The following is a 21281-nucleotide window of genomic DNA, read 5'->3' on the forward strand; positions in this document are numbered from 1 at the left end:
GGCCAGCTGGAACCAGTTCCTACTGTCAACATCTTCATACCAAGAAGAAGGGAGAAAGGGAGGGAGGGAACGTCTGGAGTGAAGCTGGAGGGGGGGTAATGGATAGAAAAAGGAGGAGACAGCGGTGTAGAGACGGAGGGAACCAGCAGAGCAAGAAGAAGAGGGGGATGAAGAGTAAAACTAGGATCGAGGGAACAACAAAGGGATGAAAATATGGCTGGGAAACGAATCATGTCTTGCACATCTCCCCGTGTTGCCATCAGCATGAAGGAAAACACTGGCAGAGGAAGGAGACGTGTGCCAAAAAAAGAGGGAGATGGTAAATGAATCAAGCTATGATGCATACATCTGTCCATGTTTTCTCCAAGAAGGCTGTGTAAAAAAAAGTTGGTGCAGAAATTTAGTTTTGCACATCGTACACTGCAAAAATAAAAATCTTACCAAGTGTATTTTTCTCATTTCTAGTCAAAATATCTCATCACACTTAAAATAAGACATAATCACCTCAAGAGTAACTTTTCAGTGAGATATAAGAACTTAGTTTTAGACAATAGATCTAAAAACAAGTGGGATCTATAGCAAGTGAAAATTATCTTGGTAAGATTTCTTGAAATAAGATTTTCAAAATCTATTGTCTACAAATAAGTTCTTATATCTCACTGAAAAGTTACTCTTTAGGTGATTATGTCTTATCTTAAGTGTGATGAGATATTTTGACTAAAAATTAGAAAATTACACTTGGTAAGATTTTGATTTTTGCAGTTTAAGTAGCCTTGTTTTGCGGAATAGATTGGTTTTAGTTGAGTTTTAGTTTTTCAGATATTATGAGGAGGAAGTCTGACACAAGAAGGAAAGATAGAACCCATCACTTTAAATATAGGGTTAGAATCAGAACACCATGAACTAATAACACTGGATTAAACAGTTCCTTATTGTAGGTTTCATTTAGTTGTCACATTTGAAAACTGTCATTTTTATATAGATATAGACAGATTTTATTTCGAACATAAGTCGGCAATAGAAATTCCAGATTTAACCCATAATTAGTGGATCGATAGGTGTTAAACATTTTGGTGGATGTTTGGGTCTTTATGGGATAAAAGGACACAACGATATATGGAAATAAATCAACCAAAAAAAGAAAACAAATATCACACAAATGTATAAAAATGTCATTGTGGCTCTTAAACAATAGTTTTTAAAAATGTTATTTCAGATAAAGAAATTGGTTTTAGTTCATTTAAATGACTCTGGTCTATTAACACAGGTTACAATAAGAAAAATTTTACTGAAAACATCTGTAGAGTGTGTTTACTGTACCACACATGTCTTTCATCGTGACCTCATTCTCCTCAGAGGTCATCAATACTTAAATACCAATGGTCCCTCGTCTTGCCAATGTCCGCACTATGTCGTCTGGCCGGTATATGTGGGTGGGTGGGGGTGTGTGTCTTCAGGGGACTTCGTTATATTTTCATGACCCTCCACACTAGGAGACACAACATGACAACCTTAATTATTCAACCTCCATGTCACGTGTGGGGTGGAGTCTGCATACACATGGATAAAAAAGAAAAAAAAAAAAAAACAGGCCAGTCGCTAGGCAGATTATAGAGGTGGTTCAAAACAGCCTGTCGGACAGTGTTGGCCTTCCATGTGTCACACACTATCACACTTGTTCATGTCAGTCCAGTCTTGCATGAATTATGTTCATATGTGACTAAAATGGAAATCCAATTACATTCTAGTTGTTATGAGCAGAAGTATCAATTGTTGACAGTCAGCAAATTTCACTTGTTTTCCGCCAAAGGAACTGCCAATTCCATTTATACTCAAATATGACGGTTGTTTTGAATTGGTTATAGGTTCAGAGAAAGAAACCAAGCAAAAAAAATGATTAAAAATGACTCACAGTGTACTTTATGATCTGTAAACTGAGCACCTGCTTTTCCTAACTCTAACCAAAACACCTTTATTAACTACTTTTGGTCACAAATTCCAGGAATGTTTAAAACATGTAGTTTTTTGCAGCAAAACCAAGGCATTTATTATGGTTTCAGCAAACTGCAATGCACGCAGCATTAGGTTAAAAACAAATATAAACAGATTTGCATTATTTTAGCCCTTAAAGACTTCAAACTAGATCTGACCTCTCCTGATTAATCACCATTTGTTATAATATTAATCTGGATTTTTCAATGAAAAGCAAATATTTTCCCTTGTTTAACTTACTGATCGTGTCGATGTTCGTTAACCCTATGAAGCCAAACATATTATATTTGATACATGAGTTTTGAAGCCCTCTACATGATCAGTGTGTTGTTGTTTTTTCTTGAAAAACCTGATAATCCACCAGGGGGGAGGAATTCATTCACCAGCAGCCTTTCCAGCGACACTACAAGATTGTCATTAATGAGGAAGGAGGCAGAACTTTGCCAATTTTGAAAAGGAATTACCAATTTGTTAGACATGTTTGTGTTATATTATGTTTGAGTTTGTTCAAAAATAATAATATTTCAGCACTGAGACCCGATGTATCAAATATGGTACAAAATTGAAACATTGAAACATGGAAATTGATATGAGAAAAAAAAAAATTGGGTTGTTCAGAAGGACCAATAAAGGCTCAAGTTTCAAAGAACTGGAATTTTCTGTCAATGATTTAATGGCTCAGGCTTTACAGGGTTAAAGATCCGAGTAAATTCAAAGGTTATTATATCAAAACAAAGAATAGTGAAGAAATAGGTGGCTTTTTCAGCAGAATGTCATTAATTGATTATAAAAACAAGTATCAACCACCACTGTGATTGATCCAACTCCATGTGTTTCACTGATGACAGTATTTCCTTGTTCACTGTGGAGCGTCTGAACGTCCAAATGGGTCACATGTGATGCTGCTGAAAACCTGAAAAACTGTACTTGACATGAATTATTTAATATATTGACAGGTTTAATGGTTCAGAATAGATCAGAGGATGCTTTCAGTCGCCGGTGTCTGTTTAGGTAAGACTAGGTTATCAGTGTCCACTTGTCCATTCCTGATGACATAAACATTCATCTGGGTGAAGACGCACCAAGCCCAGCATTCCTTATTAGCCAAAAACTAACCACATTATCAACTCACTGGTCAATGACCAACCATCTGCTTCCCGACGCTGCTGACATTTAACCTTCGATGTCATGCCTCAGGGGTCAAACCAGCGACCTCTCAGGTATCCAGACAATAGATGGGAGGAAGTTGAGAGGACTTTGTTTCTCTCAAGTCTCCGTCTCTTGTGTAACTTTGCTCTCTTTCCATCTCTCATTCAAAAGAAAAATGAAAAGAGCCTCTCGAGAGCTGAATGCTATTGAACAAATCGTTCTTTTTGTGTCAGTAATGTGTGCTTTTATCCGAAGATGAAACAAAGAAAAGCAGCTGGCAGTATTTTTAATGCACAAAGCTAATGGCCTTTTAGTCAAGGAGGGCATCTTCTGGAGCGGAAGAAGGCATTTCTGGGAAGCTGCAGTGGAGAAATATTTTAGAAAGACCTTTATGGCAGCACATTTTTAAATCAGTTTATTTTTAATCCGCTTTATTTTAGCTAATTAAATAACAACTAAAACCTTACACCTTACTCATGTAGTTCAGGGAGCATCATGTTTACATTAAATGGATTAGTCTGATTTTTAAAGATCATCTCCAGACATAATGAAAAGGCTTAACTTTGAGTTTGATATGGGTTTATTTTTTTACCTCTGAATAAATTCCATGTTAAATATGTTTGCTCTGTTATTGTAAAGTCAATAAGCTACACAAGGTAATTCTCCCTAAAGTCCCTCTTTAACCCAACATGTGATTTTTGGCTGAATAATGTTTGTAATTTCATGAATCAGCTCAAAGTGCATGCCTTAACCCATAAAAACCCAAGCAGCTACCGACGACCAAAACCATCTATTGATCTAAAATTTTTAATAACTTCTGAACCACTAAACCTATCAATATATGAAAATAACTGGTGTAAATTACAGTTATTCATCTTTTCATGGTCATCAGATATGACCCATTTGGATGTTCAGAGGCTCCGTAGTTACCATGGAAACAGCATTATCTTCTACAACATTGATTCACCAGTAAAACCCATGGTGTTGGATCAATGACAGTGGATGGACACACTGGGTTTATGTTCAGTTAATGAGAGATTTAACAGAAAAAGTAACTTTTTCCTCAGTTTTCTCTGTTTCTGAGATAATAACCAAAAAACAATTGGCACTGGCTTGAATGACCTTGGTCATTTGTATCAAGCCAGAGCCACTCAGAGGGCAAAGGCCATTTTGGCAGACCCTCTCCATCCTCTTCATGCTGAGTGTCAGCTTCTTCCAGGGAAGGGAAGGTACACTTTCCCCTGCAGAGGCAAATCATAGTGATATCTCAAATCATTTGTCCCATCTGCCATTTAGTTTTTAAATAGCCTGTGGACAAGCCTGTTGGGAACAAGATACCATTAACTATGCTGACTTATTTATTTATTTACTGTATTTATTGAATTTATTGTATTTATTATACTATGTAAAATTGATTGTTTTGGTGATGTGTGAGATATGTACACTTCTATTTAGTTTATTTCGAATATGCAAAAAGACAAAGTAATCTTACTTAGTCCTTAGAAATAAAACTAGTATTAAGAAGTCATGGAAGAAAACAAAAAAAAAACAAAAACAAAACTTATACATATACATGACTTCATTTGCACATTCAAAAAGGAGTGGGAGGAAGTAAAAGTTATTTAATCCCACCCCTCAACTTTAATCTGACCTTTAATGAACATCTACATGATCAGTAAATTAAATATATGAAAATACCCGATGTTCACTGAAAAAACACAAAATACACAGGATTATGTCATAATAAATTGTGATAAATCACTTAAGTTAACTTAAAAAAAAAAAACAACATATTTTGGAGCTGCCATAAAAGTAACACTGGGTCTTTATGGGTTAAACTTGAACACAGAAAAAAAAAAATTCCCCTCTTCAGCACATCCCAGCAGTGTCAGACTCTGCAGAAACTGAATGATTACATTTAGGAGAAATGAAAAAGTACTTGTTTCTAATGGATTGGGATTAATCAGAAACGTTTAGCGAGTCCGTTTGTTGTTCTTTTCTTCCTACTCTCCACCGCTCCCTGCCTCAACTTCCACATTCCTGTTCTACATCACATTATAACCGCTGCCCTCTGTTCAACCTCTCCTCTTCTCTCTCCTCTCTCACCCTCTCCTGCTTCTCCTCATCTGTTTTCCACTATTCTTCACTGTTCTCCTGTTCCCTGCAGTCATTTTCTCCCTCCCACTACCCCTTCCGTCCCCTCCATCTCTCCTCCCTACTGTTCTTTGTTTTCACCGACAGAATATCTGGGAGTGGTAAAGACGGGTCAGTTTAATACGAGCCAAACCCTCCATCATACGCTGGTCTTTGTGTGAGCATGCGTGGGTGTTTACATAACCCCCATAAGAGCCCACATCCACTGTTTGGCCTCTAAGGTAAACAAAACGACTGTCTATCCTCAACCCAGCAGCAGATACAGCAGAGATAGCTCTGCTTATCTGTTCAAACACTCACACTGCTTTGTATTACCACTGTCAGCTCCACTTGATTAAATCAGGCCATGCCCAAAATCAAATAAAACCCCTTGAGTAGGATTTTGAAGTCATATCAGTCATATTCCCACTGGCTGCTTATGGAATTTCTGGAATATCATATCATTTTGAGAGGCGTGTGCCAGACAGGGAATTTTACAAATAGGTCATATCACACCAATATGGCAAAGTAATACTTTCTGACTAAAACCAGGCTGTTTATCAGATATAAAAAGCATTATTAAAACAAGAGGGAATCAAATTTTTAGGCTGTGGGAGCCTGCTTACGTTTGATCATCCTGTGCTTGGATTTCAGTAAAAGAAAAATCATGTAGGGACCTTTTTAAGAAGTGATGCTTTTAATCTTTAATTCAGCTCCTCGTAGCAGTTGTCTTTCCATTTCTCCATTGTGTCTGCTGATGTAAGTTAGTGGGGGGGTTTTTTTGTATTTTTTTTTTTTCTTTGCTGATATCCGTCAGTCAATGGCAATCCACCCCCCCCCCCCAGATCAGCCAACCCAGTCGACCACATCCAGATAGAGTGAATGACACTTAACAGTCTCTCAGTCAGTTAAAAGATGCCTCCTTCTGCTTATCTGAGTGTGTAGGATGTGTACATGCTGTCGTATGTGGGTTTCCTGTGGTTTCCTGTTTCTTTTGTGTGGTTTCAGTTAGTAGCCACCAACAAGAGGAAGAAAGCCATACAGGGGATGACAGAGGAGGTGGAAAGATATCAACGGTATGGTTTTCGAAAAGGAGCTTTTAGGAAAGAAAACGGAGGTGGCGAGATGACTGATTAAGAAGGATGTGGAAACGACACATGGCAGAGGAGGGAAGAGGAGGAGGAGGAAGTTATCTTGTAATTACACTGGATGTTTTCGGTCAGGGCAATTATGGTTACTGAAAACTAAGGCTAGGAGGGAGGTGAAGAAAAACTACAATCCAATACAAATTGAACTAATTGAAAGTAAATCATAGTGAAGACCCAAACATCCACCGGATCTACTGATCGAAAATGTTTAATATTTAGTAATCCTATCAATACATGTGAATAATTGGTGTAAAATGTAGTTTGTCATCTTTTCATGGTCATCAGATATGACCCATCTGGATGTTCAGAGGCTCTGTAGTTACCATGGAAACACCGTCATCTTCTACAACATTGATTCACCAGTAAAACCCATGGAGTTTAATAAATAGCGGTGGATGTAGACACTTGTTTTATGTTTAGTTAATGATAAATTTTGTGAAAAAGTCACTTTTTCTTCAGTTTTCTCTGTTTACCCAACAACTTTAATCTGACCTTTAATGAACATCTACATGATCAATAAATTAAATATAGGATAAGACCTGATGTTCACTGAAAAAACACAAAATACAGAGGATTATGTCTTGATAAATCACTTAAATAAACTTAAATATAGGGAAAAAAAACATATTTTGGAACTACCACAAAAGTAACACAGGTCATCAGATATGACCCATTTAGATGTTCAGAGGCTCTGTAGTTATCGTGGAAACACCGTCATCTTCTACAACATTGATTAAATAGTAAAACCCATGAAGTTTGATAAATAACAGTGGATGGAGACACTTGTTTTCTGTTTAGTTAACAATATATTTTGTTGGAAGAGTCACTTTTTCTTGATTATAACAATCAACTTTAATCTGAGCTTTTATGACATCTACATTATCAGCAAATTAAATATGGGAAAATACCTGATTTTCACTAAAATAACACAAAATATAAAGGATAATATATAATAAATGGGGATAAATCAGTTAAGAAGGGATAAATAGAGAAAAAAATTAATTTGGGAACTGCCAAAAAAGTAGCACTGGGTCTTCATGGGTTAATACAGGCATGTCAAACTCATTTTAGTTCAGGGTTCACATACAGACGTCCAACAGTGGGATCTCCAACAAGCCTGGCCAGTAAAATAATAGCATAAAAATCTAGAAATAATCACAAATCCAATTTGTTTCGATGTCAGAAATTGCAAAAGTAAAAAATGTTTACACTTACAAACTTCCCCTTCACAAAAAATATGACTAACCTCAAAACAACCTGAAATTATTTAAGGAAAACAAGTACAATGTTACAATATTCTGTCTGTTACTAAATGTTTTGTGCTTTTGTATATCCACTGTGACCTCTGATCAAACTCACAGATGTGCATTACAACTCAGTGACAGTGAATGGAAACACTTGTTTTTATATTCAGTTATTGATATCTTTTCTGAAAAAGTCAAATTTTATTCCGTTTTCTCTGTTTGTGATATAATAACTCTCAACTTTACCCTGGGCTTTAATGAACATCTACATAATCAGTACACTTAATATAAGGAAATACCTGATTTTCATATACAGAGGATAATATCTAATAAATGTCTATAAATTACTTCAGAAATAATAAATGGAGAGAAAATTCATTTGGAAAGTATCACTGGGTCTTTATGGCTCAATGTTTCATGGTATCCAAGTCATTTTGGAACCTTCTAAATCATATATAATGTCACAAATTCTTTTATCCTAACTTCCTCATCTTTTATAAATTAGGCTTTCCTCATAGTAGCTAAAAAACTACATAAAAATCAACTAAAACTACTTGAACAAAAACCAAACTGAAATAGACTGAATAAAAACATAAAGTAATGAAAATGTCAAAATGATAATAAGATTGGTTCTGGTTCTGGGAAAACTTGTTTTACCACAAAAAGGAAACAAAGGAAGCTTCATCTCTGTCAGTGAATATCTCTATCCGGCGCTCTTGATCACAGTGGGATGCTCGTCTACCCCAAAACAGGAAGTAACTTGACCACCCCGGTTACATTTGCCCTCTGACCCTTTTTGCAGCCCCACCCCTCCTCTTCAGAGCAAATGGAAGGAAGGGAGTGTTCATATAGAAGAAGTGAATGTTGATGCTTTAGGAAGTGAATTTCACTCACATCCTGCCCACCTGGACAGACTTCCTGCGCCTGATCAATGGCCAATCATGTTTGGTCGTGTCAGGTCATGTATCCCATGGCTTCCTATGGCCACCAGCATGGAGGTGTGTGTAGCTGTGTGTATGAGCGTGGACGGTTGGGAGAGAGGAACCCTCATTCATCGTCGGTGTTTCCCAGCCTCACAGCACTGAACCTTTGACCCCAAAACACACCGACAGCTGGGCCGGTGACATTGGATCTGTGTTTGGGTTGTCTCTGCTTTGTCCGGCCTGCCACTGTGTATATGTGTGTGTGTAGTCAAGCGGATCTGCGGGTGGGTGTCATAGCAAAAGTTTGTGTGTGAGAACAGAGACAGGGTGATACCGAGACATCTCCTCCTGTAACCAACCTTCATTTGTCTTCTGCGTGTCTTTGCTTTTTCCAGATTTTCCACGCCAACACAGATCCAGCTGAGGTGGTCCTGAACCGGGTCCCCCAGCCCGTTTTGGCTCGGTTCGTTCGGATTCGACCGCAGACGTGGAAGAACGGCATCGCTCTTCGCTTTGAGCTCTACGGATGCCAGATTACAGGTGTGTGTCAGAAGGTTAGATTTTTTATAACCTTCCACCACTGGTCGGGTGTTTCTCTTTGGCCAAGAAACAACAACAGGTAGTTGTTCAAGGGCAGTGGTTTGACATGAAACCAGTTTTTCCCCCAGAGTTGTCAAAACACATTAGGATCCCCCCATCAGGATAATCATACAACACATAACAGAAAACATATGTTTACACCCACATACGCATCAAGTAACAGTGCTTCACACAGGAATACGTTTGATATTTGGATGACATTTCACTGAAAAAAAAAGACTATTGGCTGTAATGTATCTTTTTTTAACTCGGTTTTTATTTAGTTTGCTCATACAAATATACAAGAGAAGTGGCTATAATTTTGTTATTACTTACTATGCAGAAAAGAGAAAAATAATACCAGTGTGACCTGCTTTAGAGGATCAATATATAAAAAATAATATGCAATTTTGCTCCAATAACATGTAACCTATGTGGTAAAAATACTTTTTTTTTTAACTTAATTTTTATTTAGTTTGCTCATACAAATATGCAAAGCAAGTAGCTGTAATTTTGTTATTATTTACTATGCAGAAAATAGAAAAATAATACCAGTGTGACCCGCTTTAGAGGATCAATATATAACAAGTAATATGCAATTTTGCTCCGATAACATGTAACCTATTTTTTTTTTTTTTTTTTTTTTTACTTTTATTTAGTTTTGCTCATACAAATATACAAGGCGTTTTACATACACGAACATATCTGATCAAACATCCCCATGTGGTATATATGGGAAAAAAAGAAAAAAAAAGATATCTGCAGTAGATATTGATTACAATTAGTCACAAATAAAACATGAATGAAAAAAACAAAAAAAAAACAACATACATGTGTATGACCACTCCTGAATGATTATTGCATTAAAAGGTTATTCATGGGACTCCATCTTTAAATAGCAATCCCTGAATTCTAAGTACATAATTTGCTCCATCTGATAGATTTCCCTCACTCCCTCAATTCAGATGTTATATGTGGGAGGTTCAGGTTTCAACCACTTGATAGTGATGCATTTAATGGCTACCGCTACTCTAATGTATCTTTAAAAGTACAGGCTGATTCAAAAAGAATGAACCAATTTCATGATGCATTGCTTCAGTTCTCAAGCATCGTCATGGAATGAGTCAGTGACCATTTGAAGGAGGAGTTTTCTAACTTGGAGCTTTTTTAAATGAAAAAGTGCCCCAGTGATGGATTAGTCGGAAGGGGGCCAAAGACCTTGCTCTTCGTGCTTGGCCTGCGAGGTCCCCAGACCTCACCGTAAAAGGTCGCGTTCATGTTCCACCACTACCCACTAACCTCGATGACCTTAAACATCGAATAACAACAGCGATCAACTGATACGCGTCTGGGAGGAATCCTCTTATTGCATTGATGTCATCCATGCTGCAGGGGGGGGCCACATTAAACACTTGTAAGACAGGAAATAAAAGTTGTGAGTAGAATACTTGTGACTTGCCTGGAGTTTTCTATTGCTTTTCCTTATTAAAATATTGCGTAATAAAATCGGTTCATTCTTTTCGAATAACCCTGTATTATCGTATTCCTTGAACCTGTATTTAGATTTCAAAGAATCCTTGAGGGCGTGACCTCATTTTCCATGATGTCGAGAGCCTACTTATAACAAAATAAATACATATAAAAAAGTGATTAAATACAACAAAGACAACACAATTAAAAACAATTGTGCTCAAGGGCAATGTTAAGTTTTAATGTGTGTTGTAGCATGTTACAAGGACGTGTAGCAAAATAGCATTTTCCCTAAATTGAGTGTTTGTACATGGGACTCTGAGCATTAGCCGATCACTTGTGCATGTCACATAATGACTGTGGAACCACTTTAATAAGGAAGTGATATATAATGATGCCATTAGGGGCTTCATGAATAAATAGAAGCCAATGCCTGTCACGTCTCACTGTTAGAGATGCCCACCCAACCTTGTCAAACAAGACGTGATGATGAGTAGAATAACTGTCACCACCAGCGAATCTTTAGTGCAGAGCGATGAAGTGAAAATAGAGGTTTAATAGTGGAGGTAGAGGCCTGTCTGTAGATATTGTCATTTTAATCAAAAACAGACAAGACGACCTCTGTTAGACATTTGACAGCTTGGTCTCATTTTTAGTATTCAATTATTTGTATGTCTTTTTGCTCCATTAAAATGTACTTTTACTGAAATTGTGGGGCTCACTTGGGGAACCATACCCACACATTCTGGACGTGTCCTAAGATAACACCTTTCTAGGATGATATATTTGCTGCTGTTAACACAGTTTTCAACCAATCATTTTCTAAAGAATTAAAGGTAGGGTTGGAGATGTTTTCCTGGAGCATTTTTTACTGTGTTGCTTAAAATCCCCTTCCCCTTCCCCCTGATTGCAACCAATTAATTAAATGCTATAACACAAAAATTAAAAAAATTTAGTCACCTGTGGAACGGACGGGACTGAAAAAACACCATCCAATCATTTTAACTGGCCCATCGAAATGATTGAATACTGAAATATCTATCAAACTCACCTGTCATTTGTCCCTCCCCCCTCTGCAAGTACAATCTGATACTCTGGAGGTGTGGCTTCGGGGGGATGTCTGCAGAAAAGGGTTTGGACTTCTGCTTGCTCGGACTGTTTCTCCAGGATCTCCTACCCTACATTTAAAGTGTGCTATTTTCGGTGTAACCCCAGAAAGTTTAGAGGTAAACAACCGGAAATACCTCTTGCGAATTTTACTAACGGCAGCCATTAAATGCATCACTATAAAGTGGTTGAAACCTGAATGTCCTACATATAACATTTGGATTGAGAGAGTGAGGGAAATCTATCGGATGGAACAAATTACTTATGTATTTAGAATTCAGGGAGAGATAGTTACAAAGAGATGGAGTCCCGTGATTAACCTTTTAATGCCATAAGCATTCAGAAGTGGTCATATACATGTATGTTTTGTGTTTTTGTTTTTTTTTGTCATTCATGTTTCATTTGTGATGAATTGTAACCAATATCTATTGCAGATATCCAATTTTGTCCCGCCCCGCCACCCCCATATATGCCATATCCTCCTAACACCCAGGAAAGTATAAGTTTTAGCTTTTTTATATTAAATAATTGCCTTTATTAGAAACAGCACTATGCAACAGTTTTTTTCAGATGCATTTTTTTTTTAAATTATGGAATGTCCTTTGCATTGGACAGCTTTTTTTTGTTTTGCTTTGGGTTTTTTTTTTTTTTTTTTTCCCAATAAAGCTGTGAAATTCTTGTCCCCTACTTAGGACAAAAATACATTGCTGGGTCTCAGGAGGATATGGGGATGTTTGATTAGATATGTTCATGTATGTCAAATGTCTTGTATATTTGTATGAGCAAAACTAAATAAAAATTAAGGTTTTTTTTAGAAAAAAGGACTTTTCCTACATTGGTTACATGTTATCGGAGCAAAATTGTATATAACTTTTTATATATTGATCCTCTAAAGGGGGTCACACTGGTATTATTTTTCTCTTTTCTGTATAGTAAATAAAAGCAAAATTAAAGCCACTTGAACAGATCCACACACACTCTTAAGTACATGTATATGTGTATTCCGGTTTTCTCCCACACTCCCCCTCCTGTCTGTTGAACATAGCGAGCCTCGGGCTAATTAGAGGAAACTTTCTACTCTATTCTTCCTTCCAGAGGCACCACCAGTGTCATTTCCCTTTCTGCGTTTCCCTGACTGTCTCGAAAACCTCTCCCTCTGTCTCCAGCTCCCCCATCGCTGCCTCTTTTCCCCTCTCGTGGTTTTAGATACTTTTTTTGACGTGTCCTCTTTGCTCCGCAAGCTCCACTATATCGAGAAATGAGTACCGATCAATCATTCATGGCTCCCCGTTCGCTCTTACATCAGAAACTGTGATTCGCCTCAGACTCAACAGCTGCTATTGAAACAACTATTAGCTCGTACAGTACAGGTACATTTACACACACAGGCAGGTTCTATATATAGTAAATGACCTCAAAAGCAAGCACGCCGTTTGAAATCCACACAGACACCACCCACCAGCACATACACACACATACACATGCATTTCCTGTGCTTTTTATTCATTATTTACATCTCCTGCTTTTGCAGTGACATAACAGCATGAAACTTTGATCTGTGTTCTCTTAAACCGTCAGCACAACTAACATCTCCCCATCTCCCTTCCTCCTGCCCTTTCTGGCTTCCTCTGTGTCTCCGTCTTCTCTTTCTCAGGCTGTCTCTACCTCTCACCACCCTCGATGCTCATCCACCACCCATAGCCTGTCGCTCCTCCTTCCTCCATCCTTTTCCTCTCCCTCCATGGAGTCTCATCTCTACATCTGTCTCTCCTTTTCACTGCTCCCCCAAGCCTTCATCTTCCACTCATTTTCCTGCATTTTTTTTTCCATCTCTGTGCTTCTCAGCCACCAGCTCTTCCTATAATACCCTTCTCATCCTTATTTCTTCCTCCTCTGCTAGCTATTCCTCCAACCATATCTGAATGAGTTCCATTTCCAAGTGCTTTTACTTGTAGTTGGAACTTTCCCTCAGTTAGTGGATGTACATAAAAAGTGTGAAGCATAATGAACAGAAAAGGCTATTGAGCAGAGTACCCAAGATACAATTCAGTGAACAACATGTTGAAAAGACACTTAAATATTTGAGGGAGAGGCTTGAATGCAAAGCAGGGAAGTGTGCCTATTCAGCAGCAGACTTAACATATGCTTTCATCTCACTAATGGCGCTCTAATTGCAGGTTGAACATGAAGCAGTCTGCTCCGCGCATCTCTTTTCTTCCCTCTCACCTCACCCTCAGACTAAACTCTTAATGCTTAGTGGCCAGTAGTACAATCCTGCGGCGAAGCTTAACAGCTCCCAGGTGGGAATATGTGTAACAGCATGAGTGTATGTGAGGTCACCGCTGAAACGTCTCCATCATCCCTCCTGATGTGAAGGTTAAAGTAATCTCTGGCCTCTCTACTTTCCACTCCAGATGCTCCATGTTCAGACCTGCAGGGCCTGCTGTCCGGCCTGCTTCCCGATGCCCAGATCTCAGCCTCCTCCAGCAGGGACATGGTGTGGAGTCCAGGGAGCGCCCGTCTGGTGGCTAGTCGCTCCGGCTGGTTTCCTGCGTCTGTACAGCCCCTAGCTGGAGAGGAGTGGCTTCAGGTACATAACATTCACCTCACCATGTTTTATTCTATTACATTTATTGTATATTTTTAGATATTGACTTGGTGCTGTAGATTAGAGCGGCTGCGAGCCTGGAGTCTGGGGACCACTGTTATGAGTCAAGAGTTGTGAGATTATTAGTTGGGTATGAAATAGGAAAATAACATTTCAGTCACACAGTGTTATGTTGGGTTTTTTTCAATATTCTTTTTTCTTTGTCATTTGAAAAGTGCATATGACATTCATTCAACCACTGCAGAAAGCCACTTGTCTATATTTGAAACAGGCTTGTATCAGAGGCAGACTTTTCTATCTAATGGCCGCTTTTTGATCAGTAAAACCAAGCATCGCTTTGGTCCACTACAGCTAAAGCGTCGCATAATATGTAACGCATGATGAAATGTATGAGTGGTCTTTTATTTCCAATGACTGAATGGATGTAAAATGCATAAAATTAGGACTTTCCCTGACTTTATGTCTTGAAGACTGTTCAGTTTTCTATAGAAACATCTATTTATTTATACACTTATGTTCCTGAGCAACAGTGTACAATACCCCCTGTATCTTAGAAATGGAGTTGGCTAATAACCAGCTCCCAGCACAACAGACTCCAACACATGAGCATTCTAACAGGAGTAAATTCTAACATGCTGCACAATATAAACTCAACACTTACTGTAACCATTTCAAATTCAAGGGCCTCTAGCGTTTCAGTGGACAGAAACCCTTCATTTTTTCCCAAGGGTTTGTATTTATTGCTTGATATAATGAATCTTGTGATGCTTAAACTACAGTTAACACTCATAGACCTACAGTAAATGAAAAATAACAAATTAGAAATGTAGTTTGTGGTTTAATGGCATACACATTATACATCAGTTGCCCTGTTTTCCGGCTTTTATTGGAAAACCAGCCTTTATGTGTTTATTCAATTAATGTTTTTTTACTGGAGGAAATATTGCAGTTTCTCCTCAGGCCTTGAATAATCAAAATACAACAAATGAGCTACCTCATGAAAAGCAAATGGTAATTTGAACACTTTCAGCGGTGTGTTGTTTTGTATAAAATGCCCTAATGACTCTGCATAATCTCTACAGGTGGATCTCGGTGTGCCCAAGACTGTGCGAGGAGTGATCACTCAGGGAGCGAGGGGAACAGATGCAGAAAGCGGAACTACAGCCGACAACCGGGCATTTGTTAGGAAGTACAAAGTGGCGTACAGCCTGACTGGAAAAGACTGGAGTTTCATTATTGACAGCAAGACTAGCTTGCCCAAGGTAGGAGAGGGAGCCGGGTTTGTACTGTCATTCAGCCAAGACGGTTAAGCTTACTAATCCACTTCATACAGACAAAGCTCAGACATGATATTGCAATTTGGATTTTGTGCAGATTTTCGAGGGAAACATGCACTACGACACCCCTGAGCTGCGTCATTTTGATGAGATTGTGGCCCAGTACGTCAGGCTGTATCCAGAGAGGTGGTCTCCAGCAGGGATCGGCATGAGAGTGGAGATACTTGGCTGTGACCTTCCAGGTAGGACACTTATATGACAGGAAATTATTTTATATATGATAATTTGCTGCCGGTACTATTCCATTCTGAATTATTTTCCCATACTGTAATGAACTGAAGTGATCTAACCAGAAGTGAATAGACCTTGAGGAAGGTGGTGTACCAGAAAAGTAAGGATCCCATTAGATATGCATGAGATTCGTTAGTGTCTGCCAGGGGTGAAAAGAGTGTTACTGTTAGCAGGGAGCAGCGAAGCGATGGCACAGTGAAAGCCTGACCTCAAAGTGTTGTGATTTTGATTTGTTTCTTAGATTGTTTCACCTGGAAAATAAGAGCTAGAGTTAGCAACAAATACTCCAGTCAGCGGGGAGTGGACAGGGTTTGTTTTCAAGGAATGTGTCCCCGGAGAGAAAGAACCAACGAGCATTAGTTTGTTCACTTTCCAGTGTGGTCTGTTATCCAGATGTGAGGTAGATACACGAGCGTTCACCGGCACTCACGCACATATGGACTCTAACTGCTTACCACTCCCTCTGTGCCTGAACAGGATGACTGGGCTGGACTGAAACACACACACACACACACATAGACACCACACGCATACCAAACAAACCACAAATAGAACTGCACATACATGTAAACTCTCTAGACACCCATAACCAATATTGTGATTGCACTACTATAAATGCAAGTTGGGCTAGTCCTTCATTTAGGTGATTTATGTGTGTTTCAGTGTGTGCTGATGAAGTGGACTTGTTCCTGCTCTCTAGTTAAAGAGGGATGAAATATTAAGAATAGCACATCATTATTATCGCTTTCACCACTTCTAAGGACACACTTAGACGCACATAGACACATGTACTTATGTACCACATGGATCGCACTAGAAAGAGGGACCGATGTGTGTATGTTCATCTTACACTACTTCAAGATAAATGCAATTCTAACAGAAGGGAAAACCCTACATCTGTAAACATGTTCGGTTGAGTATTAAAATGTAAGTAAGACATGCTTTAAATATCCTTAAGCTAACTAATCTGTTGGATTCACGGGAAAATCACTCTCACAAAGCTGAAAATAGGCCTGTTTTTCTAGGCTTATGCAAAGTTTACTTTTTAGAGCTATGTGATTCTTACGGGAAAGTGATGCTGTGAACATATAGTATGATGACTGTATGAAATATGACACATCGCTGTACAAACGACCAAACAAAATACGTTACTCCAGTTATGTACAGCAGAAAAATGCTACACACTCAAGAAATGTATACTAAAATAAAACCAAAAACATAATTATATAATAGGGTCGAAACACAGTATTCGAAATCTCTTTGACAGGACATTTTAGAGACAATTTGAAAGAAGTGTTGCTAAATGACCCATATTTTTACTTTTAAATTCATTTTTGCTTTAGTTGGACCATAAGGGATTATCCGAAACAAGGAGCTACTTTATATTGAAATAAATGTTGGACTGGCAATCAATTAAAGTTCGTTCTCTGATGGGACATTACTGTGTTTTGACCCAATAGTAAAACATCAGTTTCTTATAGATTTGTCTTATAATGCTCTAATACGTCTACTTAAATAAGGTTTGAAATGCAGAACTTTTACTTGTAATGGAATATTTACAGCAACAGTTCAATTCAGTTCTAAACATTCATGTTTGTAGAGTGCTTTAGTCAGTTCACAGAAGATGAAAATAGTATTCTTAACAGCTGGAGTCTAGGTTTTTTTTTTGTTTGTTTTTTTTTACTGTTGAAACCCCTGTGGCATGCAGGAAATGATGTGTTTTGGATTACGTTTTTGATTGACAAGTGGTGATCTCTTAAAAATGGATAATGGTTTGCAGGGGCACAGCAATAATGAATGCTAACCTCAATGAAGGAACAAAATGCAACAAATGTAAACCACTTTCAGAGGGATGATTTTTTATTTTTCTTTCTTTACCGGTGGGTTTTGGGGGGAAACGTGGCCCAAAAACCTCTGCAGAGGGTCACATATTGTTCACAGGCCTCCAGATCTCAGCAGGAATAGTGGACGACTGCTGACAGCCTGTAAATCATTCACTTCCCTTTCCACTCTTGCAGTATTTTCTCTTCTGTCTTTTTTTTTTTTGGAATCTTTTCTCATTTGCACCCCAGCTTTATGACACAGGCTGATGAAATGCCAGGTTTTTTTTTTTTCTTTACCTCAAATCCTGCCTAATGCAGTTTGAACATAGCAGCAGCTACCAAAGTCAAGCACAATAAGCCCTGTACTCGCTCCTACACATGGTTGCAGTTGTTGCTTTTCCCAGCCTCAGGCGGGGTGCGTGGGTCCGTAAATGTTTTTGTTCTTTTTTTTTTTTTTTTTCGTTGCCATGCCTCCTCTCCTTTCCTCTGCTCCCCTCCTCTTCTGTTACTCATCACTCGCACCTCTTTTCTATGCTCGCTGCTGTTGGTCTCGTTTCCTTCTGTTTCCCCCTATTCATGCACAGCTGTCTTACATACACACACATATACAGCTTCTACACTGGCAGATTTTTTACGGTGCTTCAGAATTAATATTTATGAGCGCAGGGAGGAAATTTTAGTCGTTTCAAAAGAGAAAGAAATCTCATCTCTGCTTTTTAAAAAGGTAGAATAAATTTAGTCTTGGAGGCACCATGGTGAAAATGCATATACATAATTTTAACATAAACCTCAGCCGTCTTTCTCTTTTAAAATCACTTACTATTTGTGTCTATTTTTGTCACCATCCCATCCTTTGGAAACAGCCTGTGTGTATTTTTTCGATGAACCCTGATCCTTACACTTAACCTCCCTCGACTGAATATCAAACAATGGCTACTTGTCTTTCTCATCATGTTCCGTTGGGTTGCATGTGTACGTGCTATCCATGTGTGTGTGTGTGTGTGTGTGTGTGCTTACGACTGCCAAGCAGAGATTTACAGAGAGGCTTTCTACATAATTGAAGATTTTTTTCTCTTCTCTGACATATTGCTGAGTCAGATTCTTTGGGAGTGAGCAATGTCTTTTATGCAGAGTGGGTTGGCGCTTGCCACCCTTGTGTGTGTGTGTGTGTGTATATATGGTGCATGCGTACAAAATGTGTCTGCGTGTGTAGCAAAAAATATCAATTTATCTGTGCACTTGTAGGTGTGTATTTGTACGTGTGTGTGTGTATCCATTATCTATGCCAGCAGCTCCTCTGGGACCTGTTCTAAGTGTTGGTGTCTCATCCTGTGCATGATGATGACTTGCATCATCACCTGCAGCAGTAAGACACATTATGTAAGACAACACCCTGCTGCAGAGGGACTTTTCCTGCATTACAAGGCCCTCAAACACTGCGCATGTACAGCAGGCCCGCCCGTGCACGAGGGGCTTCCTGCACTGCTCTGTGTCAAATTCGGCATGCACGTCAAGGACATTGCTCGGGGCAAGGTAGGCAGGTCACATACGTTGGCGCACATTTTGCTTCTGTCTCACATAAACATCCACACCCACACAAATGCACATCGCTCCCACTCCCATTGCCCCCGACACTCCTGTCACACCCTGGAAAGGTCAGCACATTTACACTGTGACAAGGCCTGACCTTTAAAAGCATAGAGTGCACAGCAGCTGGGTAGAATCTTAATGGAGTAGACTGTGTGTTATGTTTTTATGTGTATTTAGCTGTACCTACACGTGGGAACGCTTGTGTGCAGGTGCCCTGGTAATGTGTGGTTTAAAGCCTGATCCTCAGACTTAACTAGTCTCAAAGGTTAGACTAGAATAAAGATGCAAACACTGAACGCAGAAACAAAACGACACAGAGGTGCATCTTATTGAAACGTGCGGGAGAGAAATGAAGGTTTCTGGAAGTCGAATACGTTTGCATTCCTTGCTTTACCTTCTTGGTGGGCCGACAGCGATAAGAGTCTCATTAGGTAGTTAATGACTGGCATAAAGGACATGACATTAACGCTGGGTTAATGTCAGAAGCCGTCACCAGCTGTGGATGTTCCTTTCATGTGTGCCATTTCTCCAGCTGTGAAGCCGTTGTGCTCATTTCCACAGGAAGTTCCTTTAAGCGGATCGATTGTGTATCACGCCGCGTTTGTTGCCCTTAGTACCTTTCATAGTCTTTAAATGGTAATGGTTGTCATGCACATAGAGGGAAATTACCTGTAGGAGGTTTTGCCATTGCCATAATCAGGTACTGAACAGTGGTAGGGAAAGTACTGAGATCCTTTACTCAAGTACTAATGTCTCACTGTGGAAATGCTCAACTTTTCAGTTAAAAACAGCCGTGTTTACTGCTTTTAGGGATGCACCAATACCGATACCAGTATTGGGTATCAGGTCTGATACTCATAAAAGTGCTTCGATACAAACACACCGATACCACTTTATGGCAGCGTGACGTTCACAGTTAAGTGCACCAGGTATGCAGCAGAGGAGTAATGTCAGCAGTGTGGAGATTTTTCAAAATAAATGACGGTGACACAAGTAACGCTGACTGCAAGTAACGTTAAAGACACAGATGGATACGGATGGAGCATTCTGTCCGTTCTCTGTGTACATTCTGTACGCAATTGTGTCCGTTTTCCAGGTACTCACAGATGCGTATCCAGACGGAGAATAGCACCGGGAATCATGGAGGTAGCAGATCTTTTCAAAGAAAAACTGTGTGAGTTAGAGAAAAACTACTGACATATTTATGACAACTACCCAGGGCTGGGCCGGTTTCCGTCCTACTTATAATACTATGGGGGTAAGAAGTCTGCGGAAGTGAAAACAAAACTTATCGCTCATTTATCTTTTCCCTACCACCTGAAGGTTTGCTTTTAAACCTTACCAACCTAAATGTTGCAACATTCGTATCCACATTAGTGTTACCTCTGTAGTCTCCATGTTTATTATTACTGACTTTCTTCTTCTTCTCAAAAAACTTTACTCTTCTTCGTGGTATTTGTCCAGTATGGTTAATTAAGAGCAGCGCCCTCTGGTGGATTAATTGAGAAACTCTCATTCCAACGCATTAAATGTCAGTCACAGCACTTTGTTACAGTCAGACTAATGACAACGACAATAAAGCACATTTTCAAAAGTAACTAAGAACTGTAATGGGATTATAAAGTACTCATATTGGTACTCGATATCTCAAATGTTAGTACTTGTGCTTGTACTCAGTCTGGAAAAAAGTGGTATCGGTGCATCCCTAACAGCTTTGTAAACATGCATTTTCCATCAAATCTGAGGGGGCTTTTTAAGAGTCTCTTCAAGAAGAAGAGTTCAGTTTATTACCAACATTGAAAATCAACACATTTGGTTTTTCGCCGGTCACATAGGGGATAAAAACTGTAATCTGCAACTAAAGCTGTTAGTTAGAAATTACACATCTGCCTCTGTGACACGTTGGAGCCGAAGCATAGAACCGAACCAAATGGAAAGACCCGAGTT

At 39.0% G+C, this 21281-nt stretch overlaps 1 protein-coding gene across 4 annotated transcripts in view; it reads left to right on the top strand.

Annotated features, from left to right (window-relative positions):
- Positions 1-21281, top strand: part of nrp2a (neuropilin 2a) — a 95010-nt gene that overhangs the window by 52085 nt on the left and 21644 nt on the right. For all 4 annotated transcript variants that reach the window (XM_030155969.1, XM_030155987.1, XM_030155978.1 and 1 more), the window contains exons 8-11: positions 8985-9129; positions 14160-14335; positions 15436-15615; positions 15728-15872. In XM_030155969.1, coding sequence (XP_030011829.1) covers positions 8985-9129; positions 14160-14335; positions 15436-15615; positions 15728-15872 — 646 coding nt within the window. The remainder of the gene's footprint in view (positions 1-8984; positions 9130-14159; positions 14336-15435; positions 15616-15727; positions 15873-21281) is intronic.

The sequence above is a fragment of the Sphaeramia orbicularis genome, chromosome 2 (genome assembly GCF_902148855.1).
Source record: "Sphaeramia orbicularis chromosome 2, fSphaOr1.1, whole genome shotgun sequence".
Taxonomy (NCBI): domain Eukaryota; kingdom Metazoa; phylum Chordata; class Actinopteri; order Kurtiformes; family Apogonidae; genus Sphaeramia; species Sphaeramia orbicularis.